We start from the raw sequence: 15,669 nt of genomic DNA on the forward strand, positions 1-15,669 counted from the left end.
CTGTGTAACAGGCTGGAGAAGGGGCTGAATGGGGCCTCCTCCTGTTCCTGTGTAACAGGCTGGAGAAGGGGCTGAATGGGGCCTCTACCTGTTCCTGTGTAACGGGCTGGAGAAGGGGCTGAATGGGGCCTCCTGTTCGTGTGTAACAGGCTGGAGAAGGGGCTGAATGGGGCCTCCTCCTGTTCCTGTGTAACAGGCTGGAGAAGGGGCTGAATGGGGCCTCCTGTTCCTGTGTAACAGGCTGGAGAAGGGGCTGAATGGGGCCTCCTCCTGTTCCTGTGTAACAGGCTGGAGAAGGGGCTGAATGGGGCCTCCTGTTCCTGTGTAACAGGCTGGAGAAGGGGCTGAATGGGGCCTCCTCCTGTTCCTGTGTAACAGGCTGGAGAAGGGGCTGAATGGGGCCTCCTGTTCCTGTGTAACAGGCTGGAGAAGGGGCTGAATGGGACCTCCTGTTCTGTGTAACAGGCTGGAGAAGGGGCTGAATGGGGCCTCCTGTTCCTGTGTAACAGGCTGGAGAAGGGGCTGAATGGGGCCTCCTGTTCCTGTGTAACAGGCTGGAGAAGGGGCTGAATGGGGCCTCCTGTTCCTGCGTAACAGGCTGGAGAAGGGGCTGAATGGGGCCTCCTGTTCCTGTGTAACAGGCTGGAGAAGGGGCTGAATGGGGCCTCCTCCTGTTCCTGTGTAACAGGCTGGAGAAGGGGCTGAATGGGGCCTCCTGTTCCTGTGTAACAGGCTGGAGAAGGGGCTGAATGGGGCCTCCTGTTCCTGTGTAACGGGCTGGAGAAGGGGCTGAATGGGGCCTCCTGTTCCTGTGTAACAGGCTGGAGAAGGGGCTGAATGGGGCCTCCTGTTCCTGTGTAACAGGCTGGAGAAGGGGCTGAATGGGGCCTCCTGTTCCTGTGTAACAGGCTGGAGAAGGGGCTGAATGGGGCCTCCTCCTGTTCCTGTGTAACAGGCTGGAGAAGGTGCTGAATGGGGCACCCTCCTGTTCCTGTGTAACAGGCTGGAGAAGGGGTTGAATGGGGCCCCCTCCTGTTCCTGTGTAACAGGCTGGAGAAGGGGCTGAATGGGGCCTCCTGTTCCTGTGTAACAGGCTGGAGAAGGGGCTGAATGGGGCCTCCTCTTGTTCCTGTGTAACAGGCTGGAGAAGGGGCTGAATGGGAGCCTCCTCCTGTTCCTGTGTAACAGGCTGGAGAAGGGGCTGAATGGGGCCTCCTGTCCCTGTGTAATGGGCTGGGGAAGGGGCTGAATGGGGCCCCCTCCTGTCCCTGTGTAACGGGCTGGGGAAGGGGCTGAATGGGGCCTCCTCCTGTTCCTGTGTAACAGGCTGGAGAAGGGGCTGAATGGGGCCCCCTCCTGTTCATGTGTAACAGACTGGAGAAGGGGCTGAATGGGGCATCATCCTGTTCCTGTGCAACAGACTGGAGAAGGGGCTGAATGGGGCCTCCTGTTCCTCTGTAACAGGCTGGAGACGGGGCTGAATGGGGCCTCCTGTTCCTGTGTAACAGGCTGGAGAAGAGGTTGAATGGGGCCTCCTCCTGTTCCTGTGTAACAGGCTGGAGAAGGGGCTGAATGGGGCCTCCTGTTCCTGTGTAACAGCCTGGAGAAGGGGCTGAATGGGGCCTCCTCCTGTTCCTGTGTAACAGGCTGGAGAAGGGGTTGAATGGGGCCGCCTCCTGTTCCTGTGTAACAGGCTGGAGAAGGGGCTGAATGGGGCCTCCTGTTCCTGTGTAACAGGCTGGAGAAGGGGCTGAATGGGGCCTCCTGTTCCTGTGTAACAGGCTGGAGAAGGGGCTGAATGGGGCCTCCTCCTGTTCCTGTGTAACAGGCTGGAGAAGGGGCTGAATGGGGCCTCCTCCTGTTCCTGTGTAACGGACTGGAGAATGGGCTGAATGGGGCCTCCTCCTGTTCCTGTGTAACAGGCTGGAGAAGGGGCTGAATGGGGCCACCTGTTCCTGTGTAACAGGCTGGAGAAGGGGCTGAATGGGGCCTCCTGTTCCTGTGTAACCGGCTGGAGAAGGGGCTGAATGGGGCCTCCTCCTGTTCCTGTGTAACAGGCTGGAGAAGGGGCTGAATGGGGCCTCCTGTTCCTGTGTAACAGGCTGGAGAAGGGGCTGAATGGGCCTCCTCCTGTTCCTGTGTAACAGGCTGGAGAAGGGGCTGAATGGGGCCTCCTGTCCCTGTGTAACAGGCTGGGGAAGTGGCTGAATGGGGCCCCCTCCTGTTCCTGTGTAACAGGCTGGAGAAGGGGCTGAATGGGGCCACCTGGTCCTGTGTAACAGGCTGGGGAAGGGGCTGAATGGGGCCTTCTCCTATTCCTGTGTAACAGGCTGGAGAAGGGGCTGAATGGTGCCTCCTCCTGTTCCTGTGTAACAGGCTGGAGAAGGGGCTGAATGGGGCCTCCTGTTCCTGTGTAACAGGCTGGAGAAGGGGCTGAATGTGGCCTCCTCCTGTTCCTGTGTAACAGGCTGGAGAAGGGGCTGAATGGGGCCTCCTGTTCCTGTGTAACAGGCGGGAGAAGGGGCTGAATGGGGCCCCCTCCTGTTCCTGTGTAACAGGCTGGAGAAGGGGCTGAATGGGGCCTCCTCCTGTTCCTGTGTAACAGGCTGGAGAAGGGGCTGAATGGGGCCTCCTCCTGTTCCTGTGTAACAGGCTGGAGAAGGGGCTGAATGGGGCCTCCTGTTCCTGTGTAACAGGCGGGAGAAGGGGCTGAATGGGGCCTCCTCCTGTTCCTGTGTAACAGGCTAGAGAAGGGGCTGAATGGGGACTCCTGTTCCTGTGTAACAGGCTGGAGAAGGGGCTGAATGGGGCCTCCTCCTGTTCCTGTGTAACAGGCTGGAGAAGGGGCTGAATGGGGCCTCCTCCTGTTCCTGTGTAACAGGCTGGAGAAGGGGCTGAATGGGGCCTCCTGTTCCTGTGTAACAGGCTGGAGAAGGGGCTGAATGGGGCCTCCTGTTCCTGTGTAACAGGCTGGCGAAGGGGCTGAATGGGGCCTCCTCCTGTTCCTGTGTAACAGGCTGGAGAAGGGGCTGAATGGGGCCACCTCCTGTTCCTGTGTAACAGGCTGGAGAAGGGGCTGAATGGGGCCTCCTCCTGTTCCTGTGTAACAGGCTGGAGAAGGGGCTGAATGGGGCCTCCTCCTGTTCCTGTGTAACAGGCTGGAGAAGGGGCTGAATGGGGCCTCCTGTTCCTGTGTAACAGGCTGGAGAAGGGGCTGAATGGGGCCTCCTCCTGCTGTGTAACAGGCTGGAGAAGGGGCTGAATGGCGCCTCCTGTCCCTGTGTAACAGGCTGGAGAAGGGGCTGAATGGGGACTCCTGTTCCTGTGTAACAGGTTGGAGAAGGGGCTGAATGGGGCCTCCTGTTCCTGTGTAACAGGCTGGAGAAGGGGCTGAATGGGGCCTCCTCCTGTTCCTGTGTAACAGGCTGGAGAAGGGGCTGAATGGGGCCTCCTGTTCCTGTGTAACAGGCTGGAGAAGGGGCTGATTGGGGCCTCCTCCTGTTCCTGTGTAACAGGCTGGAGAAGGGGCTGAATGGGGCCTCCTCCTGTTCCTGTGTAACAGGCTGGAGAAGGGGCTGAATGGGGCCTCCTCCTGTTCCTGTGTAACGGGCTGGAGAAGGGGCTGAATGGGGCCTCCTGTTTCTGTGTAACAGGCTGGAGAAGGGGCTGAATGGGGCCTCCTCCTGTTCCTGTGTAACAGGCTGGAGAAGGGCTGAATGGGGCCTCCTGTTCCTGTGTAACAGGCTGGAAAAGGGGCTGAATGGGGCTTCCTCCTGTTCCTGTGTAACAGGCTGGAGAAGGGGCTGAATGGGGCCTCCTGTTCCTGTGTAACAGGCTGGAGAAGGGGCTGAATGGGGCCTCCTCCTGTTCCTGTGTAACAGGCTGGAGAAGGGGCTGAATGGGGCCTCCTGTTCCTGTGTAACAGGCTGGAGAAGGGGCTGAATGGGACCTCCTGTTCCTGTGTAACAGGCTGGAGAAGGGGCTGAATGGGGCCTCCTGTTCCTGTGTAACAGGCTGGAGAAGGGGCTGAATGGGGCCTCCTGTTCCTGTGTAACAGGCTGGAGAAGGGGCTGAATGGGGCCTCCTGTTCCTGCGTAACAGGCTGGAGAAGGGGCTGAATGGGGCCTCCTGTTCCTGTGTAACAGGCTGGAGAAGGGGCTGAATGGGGCCTCCTCCTGTTCCTGTGTAACAGGCTGGAGAAGGGGCTGAATGGGGCCTCCTCCTGTTCCTGTGTAACAGGCTGGGGAAGGGGCTGAATGGGGCCTCCTCCTGTTCCTGTGTAACAGGCTGGAGAAGGGGCTGAATGGGGCCTCCTGTTCCTGTGTAACAGGCTGGAGAAGGGGCTGAATGGGGCCTCCTGTTCCTGTGTAACAGGCTGGAGAAGGGGCTGAATGGGGCCTCCTCCTGTTCCTGTGTAACAGGCTGGGGAAGGGGCTGAATGGGGCCTCCTGTTCCTGTGTAACAGGCTGGAGAAGGGGCTGAATGGGGCCTCCTGTTCCTGTGTAATGGGCTGGAGAAGGGGCTGAATGGGGCCTCCTGTTCCTGTGCAACAGGCTGGAGAAGGGACTGAATGGGGCCTCCTCCTGTTCCTGTGTAACGGGCTGGAGAAGGGGCTGAATGGGGCCTCCTGTTCCTGTGTAACAGGCTGGAGAAGGGGCTGAATGGGGCCTCCTGTTCCTGTGTAACAGGCGGGAGAAGGGGCTGAATGGGGCCCCCTCCTGTTCCTGTGTAACAGGCTGGAGAAGGGGCTGAATGGGGCCTCCTCCTGTTCCTGTGTAACAGGCTGGAGAAGGGGCTGAATGGGGCCTCCTCCTGTTCCTGTGTAACAGGCTGGAGAAGGGGCTGAATGGGGCCTCCTGTTCCTGTGTAACAGGCGGGAGAAGGGGCTGAATGGGGCCTCCTCCTGTTCCTGTGTAACAGGCTGGAGAAGGGGCTGAATGGGGACTCCTGTTCCTGTGTAACAGGCTGGAGAAGGGGCTGAATGGGGCCTCCTCCTGTTCCTGTGTAACAGGCTGGAGAAGGGGCTGAATGGGGCCTCCTCCTGTTCCTGTGTAACAGGCTGGAGAAGGGGCTGAATGGGGCCTCCTGTTCCTGTGTAACAGGCTGGAGAAGGGGCTGAATGGGGCCTCCTGTTCCTGTGTAACAGGCTGGAGAAGGGGCTGAATGGGGCCTCCTCCTGTTCCTGTGTAACAGGCTGGCGAAGGGGCTGAATGGGGCCTCCTCCTGTTCCTGTGTAACAGGCTGGAGAAGGGGCTGAATGGGGCCACCTCCTGTTCCTGTGTAACAGGCTGGAGAAGGGGCTGAATGGGGCCTCCTCCTGCTGTGTAACAGGCTGGAGAAGGGGCTGAATGGCGCCTCCTGTCCCTGTGTAACAGGCTGGAGAAGGGGCTGAATGGGGACTCCTGTTCCTGTGTAACAGGCTGGAGAAGGGGCTGAATGGGGCCTCCTGTTCCTGTGTAACAGGCTGGAGAAGGGGCTGAATGGGGCCTCCTCCTGTTCCTGTGTAACAGGCTGGAGAAGGGGCTGAATGGGGCCTCCTGTTCCTGTGTAACAGGCTGGAGAAGGGGCTGATTGGGGCCTCCTCCTGTTCCTGTGTAACAGGCTGGAGAAGGGGCTGAATGGGGCCTCCTCCTGTTCCTGTGTAACAGGCTGGAGAAGGGGCTGAATGGGGCCTCCTCCTGTTCCTGTGTAACGGGCTGGAGAAGGGGCTGAATGGGGCCTCCTGTTTGTGTGTAACAGGCTGGAGAAGGGGCTGAATGGGGCCTCCTCCTGTTCCTGTGTAACAGGCTGGAGAAGGGGCTGAATGGGGCCTCCTGTTCCTGTGTAACAGGCTGGAGAAGGGGCTGAATGGGGCCTCCTCCTGTTCCTGTGTAACAGGCTGGAGAAGGGGCTGAATGGGGCCTCCTGTTCCTGTGTAACAGGCTGGAGAAGGGGCTGAATGGGGCCTCCTCCTGTTCCTATGTAACAGGCTGGAGAAGGGGCTGAATGGGGCCTCCTGTTCCTGTGTAACAGGCTGGAGAAGGGGCTGAATGGGAACTCCTGTTCCTGTGTAACAGGCTGGAGAAGGGGCTGAATGGGGCCTCCTGTTCCTGTGTAACAGGCTGGAGAAGGGGCTGAATGGGGCCTCCTGTTCCTGTGTAACAGGCTGGAGAAGGGGCTGAATGGGGCCTCCTGTTCCTGCGTAACAGGTTGGAGAAGGGGCTGAATGGGGCCTCCTGTTCCTGTGTAACAGGCTGGAGAAGGGGCTGAATGGGGCCTCCTCCTGTTCCTGTGTAACAGGCTGGAGAAGGGGCTGAATGGGGCCTCCTCCTGTTCCTGTGTAACAGGCTGGGGAAGGGGCTGAATGGGGCCTCCTCCTGTTCCTGTGCAACAGGCTGGAGAAGGGGCTGAATGGGGCCTCCTGTTCCTGTGTAACAGGCTGGAGAAGGGGCTGAATGGGGCCGCCTGTTCCTGTGTAACAGGCTGGAGAAGGAGCTGAATGGGGCCTCCTCCTGTTCCTGTGTAACAGGCTGGAGAAGGGGCTGAATGGGGCCTCCTCCTGTCCCTGTGTAACAGGCTGGAGAAGGGGCTGAATGGGGCCTCCTGTTCCTGTGTAACAGGCTGGAGAAGGGGCTGAATGGGGCCTCCTCCTGTCCCTGTGTAACAGGCTGGAGAAGGGGCTGAATGGGGCCTCCTGTCCCTGTGTAACAGGCTGGAGAAGGGGCTGAATGGGGCCTCCAGTTCCTGTGTAACAGGCTGGAGAAGGGGATGAATGGGGCCTCCTGTTCCTGTGTAACAGGCTGGAGAAGGGGCTGAATGGGGCCTCCTCCTGTTCCTGTGTAACAGGCTGGAGAAGGGGCTGAATGGGGCCTCCTCCTGTTCCTGTGTAACAGGCTGGAGAAGGGGCTGAATGGGGCCTCCTCCTGTTCCTGTGTAACAGGCTGGGGAAGGGGCTGAATGGGGCCTCCTCCTGTTCCTGTGCAACAGGCTGGAGAAGGGGCTGAATGGGGCCTCCTGTTCCTGTGTAACAGGCTGGAGAAGGGGCTGAATGGGGCCGCCTGTTCCTGTGTAACAGGCTGGAGAAGGAGCTGAATGGGGCCTCCTCCTGTTCCTGTGTAACAGGCTGGAGAAGGGGCTGAATGGGGCCTCCTCCTGTCCCTGTGTAACAGGCTGGAGAAGGGGCTGAATGGGGCCTCCTGTTCCTGTGTAACAGGCTGGAGAAGGGGCTGAATGGGGCCTCCTCCTGTCCCTGTGTAACAGGCTGGAGAAGGGGCTGAATGGGGCCTCCTGTCCCTGTGTAACAGGCTGGAGAAGGGGCTGAATGGGGCCTCCTCCTGTTCCTGTGTAACAGGCTGGAGAAGGGGCTGAATGGGGCCTCCTCCTGTTCCTGTGTAACAGGCTGGAGAAGGGGCTGAATGGGGCCTCCTGTTCCTATGTAACAGGCTGGAGAAGGGCTGAATGGGGCCTCCTGTTCCTGTCTAACAGGCTGGAGAAGGGGCTGAATGGGGCCTCCTCCTGTTCCTGTGTAACAGGCTGGAGAAGGGGCTGAATGGGGCCTCCTGTTCCTGTGTAACAGGCTGGAGAAGGGGCTGAATGGGGCCTCCTGTTCCTGTGTAACAGGCTGGAGAAGGGGCTGAATGGGCCTCCTCCTGTTCCTGTGTAACAGGCTGGAGAAGGGGCTGAATGGGGCCTCCTCCTGTTCCTGTGTAACAGGCTGGAGAAGGGGCTGAATGGGGCCTCCTCCTGTTCCTGTGTAACAGGCTGGAGAAGGGGCTGAATGGGGCCTCCTCCTGTTCCTGTGTAACAGGCTGGAGAAGGGGCTGAATGGGGCCTCCTGTTCCTGTGTAACAGGCTGGAGAAGGGGCTGAATGGGGCCTCCTGTCCCTGTGTAACAGGCTGGAGAAGGGGCTGAATGGGGCCTCCTGTTCATGTGTAACAAGCTGGAGAAGGGGCTGAATGGGGCCTCCTGTTCCTGTGTAACAGGCTGGAGAAGGGGCTGAATGGGGCCTCCTGTTCCTGTGTAACAGGCTGGAGAAGGGGCTGAATGGGGCCTCCTGTTCCTGTGTAACAGGCTGGAGAAGGGGCTGAATGGGGCCTCCTGTTCCTGTATAACAGGCTGGAGAAGGGGCTGAATGGGGCCTCCTCCTGTTTTTGAGTTGATGCTTTCTCCTTCAATGACGTCTCTCTCTCTCTCTGTTTAGGTTGCCAAGATGCAGTTGTTTGGGAAGAACAGTCTGATCATCATCATGCCGCAGAACGCGTGGAATAGCCTTGGTGATACTGAGAGCCTCCTCAATGTCGACCGTCTCACTGCCCTTATTGACGAGCTGAAGACAACTGACTACAAGCCCACCAGTGTCATGTTTCCCAAGCTGAATCTGCAGTTTAAACAGGATCTGCTGCAACCCTTCAGTGACATGGGTTAGTGTTTAACACAGACTGTACCCGTCCTGGGAGAGCTCGATGCTGACACTGGGTATAAAGTGGGGGGGACACTGTCAGGGTAATGTAGAGGGAGCTCTACACTGTATCTAACCCGTGCTGTACCTGTCCTGGGAGAGCTCGATGCTGACACTGGGTATAAAGTGGGGTACACACTGTCAGGGTAATGTAGAGGGAGCTCTACACTGTATCTAACCCGTGCTGTACCTGTCCTGGGAGAGCTCGATGCTGACACTGGGTATAAAGTGGGGGACACACTGTCAGGGTAATGTAGAGGGAGCTCTACACTGTATCTAACCCGTGCTGTACCTGTCCTGGGACAGCTCGATGCTGACACTGGGTATAAAGTGGGGGACACACTGTCAGGGTAATGTAGAGGGAGCTCTACACTGTATCTAACCTGTGCTGTACCTGTCCTGGGACAGCTCGATGCTGACACTGGGTATAAAGTGGGGGACACACTGTCAGGGTAATGTAGAGGGAGCTCTACACTGTATCTAACCCGTGCTGTACCTGTCCTGGGACAGCTCGATGCTGACACTGGGTATAAAGTGGGGGACACACTGTCAGGGTCATGTAGAGGGAGCTTCATGTAGAATCTGTTATCAGAGATTTTATCGCAGAGCACTTAGTGGCAGGAGTCAGCATGGATTGATGAAGGGGAAATCATGCTTGACAAATCCACCGGAATGTTTCGAGGATGTAACTCGTGGAGGTGGTGAGGGGGAGCTAGTCGATGTGGTGTATTTGGACAGTTTTCGACAAACTCCCACATAAGAGATTAAAATTTAAATTAATGGGATTGGGGTAGTGCATTGAGATGGATAGAAAGCTGGGGCGAAGACAGGAATTGATTAATAAGGGGATCTGGGGTTTATGGGGAGAAGGCAGGAGAATGGGGATGAGAAAATATCAGCCATGAATGAATGGCGGAGCAGACTCGATGGGCCGAGTGGCCTAATTCTGCTCCTATGTCTTATGGTCTAAAGTGTAGCAATTAATGGGTCTTTTTCCATATGGCAGACTGTGATGATGCGGTTCCACAGGGCTCGGTGCTAGGACCCCAGTTCGTCACAATATCTATCAATGATTTAGATGAGGGAACTAAATATTGTATCTCCACATTTGTAGATGACACAGAGCTGGGTGGGAGGGTGAGCTGTGAGGAGGCTGCAGAGATCCTTCAGTCTGATTTGTGTCATGACTGAAATCAAGACAGGCAGCTAATGAACACAGAGAACAGGACATGACCAATAAGCAGGCAGGACACTCAGGGGTGTGATCTGACTATAAAAGGCACGAGGCACTCACACTCCGCCTCTTTCCTCTGATGAACATCTACAGAGTGAGTCAGGGTGTATGTACAGCATCACACCTCCAGCACGTGGCTAAGAGCTAGTCTGCTTCAGTCAGACAGAGTAACCGCGCTGAGGTTCGCAGAGAGCCGAACTCACAGAGAACTGTGCTAACTGTGCTACTGGTTCAATCAATCAGATTGAACTAACTTCAAGGTCTGGAGTATCTTTTGGCTAAAGCTGCATCCAGTTGCAGCCAGTGTTAGACCAGCGTACATAACACATCAATTTGGACAAGTTGAGTGAGGAATGGTAGATGCGGTATAATGTGGATAAATGCGAGGTTATCCACTTCGATAGCAATAATGGGAAGGCAGAATATTATCTGAGTGGCCATAAATTAGGAGAGAGGAACATGCAGCGAGACCTGGGTGTCCTTGTGCACCAGTCGCTGAAGGTAAGCATGCAGATGCAGCAGGCGGTAAAGAAGGCTAATGGTATGTTGGCCTTCATTGTGAGAGGCTTCGAGTATAGAAGCCGGGATGTGTTGCTGCAATTGTACACGGCCTTGGGGAGGCCACAGCTGGAGTATTGTGGGCAGTTTTGGTCTCCGTCTCTGAGGAAGAATGTTCTTGCTCTCGAGGGAGAGCAGCGAAGGTTTACCAGACCGATTCCAGGGATGATGGGACTGTCATATGAGGAGAGATTGACTAGGTTGGGATTGTTCTCACTGGAGTTCAGAAGAATGAGGGGGGATCTCATAGAGACGTATAAAATTCTAACGGGACTGGACAGGATATGTCCCAATAAAGTCGCCTCTCATTCTTCTAAACTCCACTGAGGACAGGCCCAGAATACTCAACCTCTCCTCGTAAGGAAATCCCTCCGTATCCAGGGTCAAACTTCTCCTTGTCCCTTACATACTGGGGCGGCCATCGATTGGTGGAGCAAATTGGAGGCGGCTGAAGGGCTTCCTCCTTCTCCTTGTATGTCCTATAGAGTCACAGTTTTACAGCACAGAAAGAGGCCCATTCGGCCCATCGTTCCTATGCTGACCAGCTGACCTGTTCTAATCCCGTTTTCCGTCACTTTGCTCCGTAGCCCTGTACGCTCTGGCGTTTCACGTGCTCATCGAAATGCTTCTGAAACGTTGTGAGGGTTCCGCCTCCTCCACCCTTTCAGGCTGCGAGTTCCAGATTCCCATCACCCTCTGGGATAAAACTTTTTTCCCCTCACATCCCCTTAAACCTCACGACCTTTAACCCGTGCCCCCTGGTTGTTGACCCCCCCCTACTGAGGGGAAAGTGTTTCTTCGTAGCCTCCCTGTCTATGTCCCTCAAAATTTTATTCACCTCCATCAGCTCCCCCACCCCCCTCCCTCAGCCTTCCCGGCTCTAACTCCGGCCTAACCAGCCCCTCCTCATAGCTGGGACGCTCCAGGCCAGGCAGCATCCTGGGTAATCCCCTCCGCAACCTCTCCAGCGCAACCACATCCTTCCTATAGTGTGGCGACGAGAACTACACACGGTACTGTAGCTGGGGCCTAACCAGCGTTTGGTACAGCTCCCGCCACATCCCCCCCCCCCCCCACCCCCGCCGTTGCCGTGGCGTTAATGTTGTGAAGGATAATTGACTCTCAATTGACGTGGTGGGACCGAAGTGAGATAATCAAATGGAAATGAATTGCAAGGGATGCAAGGGAAGGACATAGTGTCAGAGACACTGGATTGCTTTTCGAACGAGCCAGTGGTGGGCCCGATGGGCCAAAGGGCCTCCTTCTACCCCGTGAGGTTGTCACCCTTGTGGTCACATGCATCACTGTAAATACACAAGGGTTTAATGTAAATACACTACAACTATTAAACACTAGAGGGAGCACCAGAGACATTGCGACACACAGACATACAGCCAATGAACACATAGAATAGGACTCGGCCAATGGTCAATGGTCTCGGTCAAGACACCCAGAGGTGACACTACCACAAGGGGGCATTACACAACCCGCGGTCCGGGGATGTGCAGGTTGGGTGGATTGGCCATGATGGGTTGCCCTTGGTGTCCAGGATTGCCCTTGGTGTTGGGTGGGGTTGCTGGGTTGTGGGGATGGGGTGGAGGTGTTGACCTTGGGTAGGGTGCTCTTTCCGGGAGCCGGTGCGGACTTGATGGGCCGGGTGGCCTCCTTCTGCACTGTAAAGTCTATGAAACCCATATGTAAGGACAGGGCACACATGCTCTGTCTCTTTCCACAGGTGATACTGAGAGAGTAGGACAGGGGCAGATCAGAAGCATCACACCCACCACATGGCTTAGCGCAGACTGGTTAGTTAGACTGAGTTACTATGGCAACATTAGCAGGAGAGTCAAACCCAAGTAGGAGAATTGTTCAATAAATGTGTTAAAGCTATCTCCAAGTCTGGACCTTCCTTTGTCAGAGTGCACATCAAGGAAGCAGCTCATGCTACATGAAGAAGTGTAACACAACAACCCTCTCTCTCTCTCTCCCTCTCCACAGGGCTGCTCGACGTCTTGCAGGAGCCCAACCTGTGCGGCATGGTGGCCAGGCAGAGGATGGAGATCTCCAGCGCCGAGCACCGGGTGGAGCTGACCCTCAACGAGGAGGGGGTGGAGGCTGCCGCCGTCACCGCTATATCGGTGGCGCGCAACGTGCTGGTGTTCGAGCTGCAGCGGCCCTTCCTCCTGCTGCTGTGGAATGACGAGCTGGACGTCCCGCTGTTCATTGGTCGGGTAGTGGACCCCTCGCAGTGAAGGGGGAGACGGGGACGTCCAACCCCTCGTCCCGGCAGCCGCTCCGGTCAACCGCAACCCCCCACCCCGCGCCCCCTCTCCTGCGGAGTATTTCTGCCGCCCTCTTTGCTCGACCCCTCCCGCTGTCGCCCGTCCCCTGGCTGGATGTTTCACGACCTAACTTCCCCGGCGCCCCCTGACCGCTTTCCCCCCCCCCCCGACCCCCCCACACTCTACCCCGCATGACCCCCCCCCTCTCCACCCGACCCCCCTGCCGCTAACCTTGCAAACGTGCGTTCCAATAAAAGGAAACTGAATCGACCTTTCGCTTCTGCGTCTTTTCTTCAATCCCCGACTGTGGGACGCTCCCCTGGGGCTGGAGCGGCGTTCCGCGTTGAGGGACGCTCCCTGCAGTAAGGTGGGCGAGTGGACTGGGTTTGGGGGGCGCCCCGGCTTGGGGACGGCCCCTACATTTCCATCAGCGCGGGCCGGCACGGTGGGTTAGCGCTGCTGCCTCACACCGCCAGGGTCTCCCAGGTTCGATTCCCGGCTTGGGTCCCTGTCTGCGCGGAATCTGCACGTTCTCCCCCCCGTGTCTGCGTGGGTTTCCTCCGGGGGCTCCGCTTCCCTCCCACAGTCCCCAAAGATGAGCAGGTAAGGTGGATCTAGGTAGGGTGCTCTTTCGGAGGGTCAGTGCGGACTCGATGGGCTGAATGACCTCCTTCTGCACTGTAGGATTTCCACGCATTACATGGGTCGGGGGAGGTAAGAGATGGAGCATTTGGGCACGCTCCCAGGAATATCAGGCAAGAGGCTGATTGAGGAGAGGGAGTATTTACAGGGAGCCCACCTGTCCAGTTGCAGATTGGAGAGCGGAGAGACGATGTTTAGACGCAGTCCCTAACTTTCCCTGGATTAGATGAGGGAGGGTATTGCTGAGAAAACAAGAACAGGAGGAGGCCCCATTCAGCCCCGTCTCCAGCCTGTTACACAGGAACAGGAGGAGGCCCCATTCAGCCCCTTCTCCAGCCTGTTACACAGGAACAGGAGGAGGCCCCACTCAGCCCCTTCTCCAGCCCGTTACACAGGAACAGGAGGAGGCCCCATTCACCCCCTTCTCCAGCCTGTTACACAGGAACAGGAGGAGGCCCCATTCAGCCCCTTCTCCAGCCTGTTACACAGGAACAGGAGGCCCCATTCAGCCCCTTCTCCAGCCTGTTACACAGGAACAGGAGGAGGCCCCATTCAGCCCCTTCTCCAGCCTGTTACACATGAACAGGAGGGGGCCCCATTCAGCCCCTTCTCCAGCCTGTTACACAGGAACAGGAGGCCCCATTCAGCCCCTTCTCCAGCCTGTTACACAGGAACAGGAGGAGTCCCATTCAGCCCCTTCTCCAGCCTGTTACACAGGAACAGGAGGCCCCATTCAGCCCCTTATCCAGCCTGTTACACAGGAACAGGAGGCTCCATTCAGCCCCTTCAGCCTGTTACACAGGAACAGGAGGAGGCCCCATTCAGCCCCTTCTCCAGCCTGTTACACAGGAACAGGAGGAGGCCCCATTCAGCCCCTTCCCCAGCCTGTTACACAGGAACAGGAGGCCCCATTCAGCCCCTTCTCCAGCCTGTTACACAGGAACAGGAGGAGGCCCCATCCAGCCCCTTCTCCAGCCTATTACACAGGAACAGGAGGAGGCCATTCAGCCCCTCGACACTATCCGTTCATTGCGATCCTGTCTGATCTATGACCTGACTCCATTTATCCACCTTCTCCTCATATTCCTCAATACCTTTTGGTAGAAACTTAGTTAGGCCACACTTGGAGTATAGTGTTCAATTCTGGTCGCCACACTACCAGAAAGATGTGGAGGCTTTAGAGAGGGTGGCAGAAGAGATTTACCAGGATGTTGCCTGGTATGGAGGGCATTAGCTATGAGGAGTGGTTGAATAAACTCGGCTTAGAGGGGTCAATTACTAGGGGCATAGGTTTAAGGTGCGAGGGGCAAGGTTTAGGAGATGTACGAGGCAAGTTTTTTACACAGAGGGTAGTGGGTGCCTGGAACTCGCTGCCGGAGGAGGTGGTGGAAGCAGGGACGATAGTGACAGTTAAGGGGCATTTTGACAAATAAATGAATAGGATGGGAATAGAGGGATACGGACCCAGGAAGTGTAGATTTTAGTTTAGACGGGCAGCATGGTCGGCACAGGCTTGGAGGGCCGAAGGGCCTGTTCCTGTGCTGTACTTTTCTTTGTTCTTGATTCCACTCAATGTCCTAGGTTTTTTCAATTAACAACAACATGGGTGGTTTATTATTGAGCCAGGTCTGTCAAATAGAAAGGCGAAGCTTGTCAACATACGGAATGAAATCTGTAAATGGAATAATTTCTCTTTCTCAATGCCCAAATTAGCACACACATGCATTCTCACACACACTCTCACACACACTCTCACACACACTCTCACACACACTCTCACACACACTCTCACACACACTCTCACACACACTCTCACACACACTCTCACACACACCCATTCAAACATACATCGATTGCACAAACAGGGGCTGGTTTAGCTCACCAGGCTAAATTGCTGGTTTTGAAAGCAGACCCAGCAGGCCAGCAGCACGGTTTGATTCCCGTACCAGCCGCGCCGGAATGTGGCGACTAGGGGCTTTTCACAGTAACTTCATTTGAAGCCGACAGGGGCTGGTTTAGCTCACCAGGCTAAATCGCTGGCTTTGAAAGCAGACCAAGGCAGGCCAGCGGCACGGTTCAATTCCCGTACCAGCCTCCCCGAACAGGCGCCGGAATGTGGCGACTAGGGGCTTTTCACAGTAACTTCATTTGAAGCCTACTCGTGACAATAAGCGATTTTCATTTTCAATTCAAACGTGCACACAAGATACACATCCGCTCTTACACACACACACACATACTCACACGCACTCTTACACACTCACACACCCAACCGCCCACACACTGACACACCCATTTACACACACACACCCCCACGCACTCACACTCACATACACAAACACACATACTGACAAACACCACACGCCCACGCATACACGTGTGCAGGCACACTTGCACACAGACGCACGCATATTTACACACACACATGCACAGGCGCACACATGCGTGCACACAAACACAGACTTGCACATAGACACGTGCACCCACACGTGCACATGCACACGCATGCGCACAC

General features: G+C 56.4%; 1 protein-coding gene across 1 annotated transcript in view; it reads left to right on the forward strand.

Moving 5' to 3' along the window:
* Window positions 1–12,783, forward strand: part of LOC119968064 (plasma protease C1 inhibitor-like) — a 50,208-nt gene extending 37,425 nt beyond the window's left edge. Inside the window, exons 6-7 of the mRNA XM_038801164.1 lie at window positions 8,181–8,400; window positions 12,229–12,783. Of these exons, the coding sequence (XP_038657092.1) occupies window positions 8,181–8,400; window positions 12,229–12,482 (474 nt within the window). The 3' untranslated portion in view covers window positions 12,483–12,783. The remainder of the gene's footprint in view (window positions 1–8,180; window positions 8,401–12,228) is intronic.
* Window positions 12,784–15,669: the final 2,886 nt, after the last annotated feature.

Source organism: Scyliorhinus canicula, chromosome 6, assembly GCF_902713615.1.
Source record: "Scyliorhinus canicula chromosome 6, sScyCan1.1, whole genome shotgun sequence".
NCBI classification, from domain to species: domain Eukaryota; kingdom Metazoa; phylum Chordata; class Chondrichthyes; order Carcharhiniformes; family Scyliorhinidae; genus Scyliorhinus; species Scyliorhinus canicula.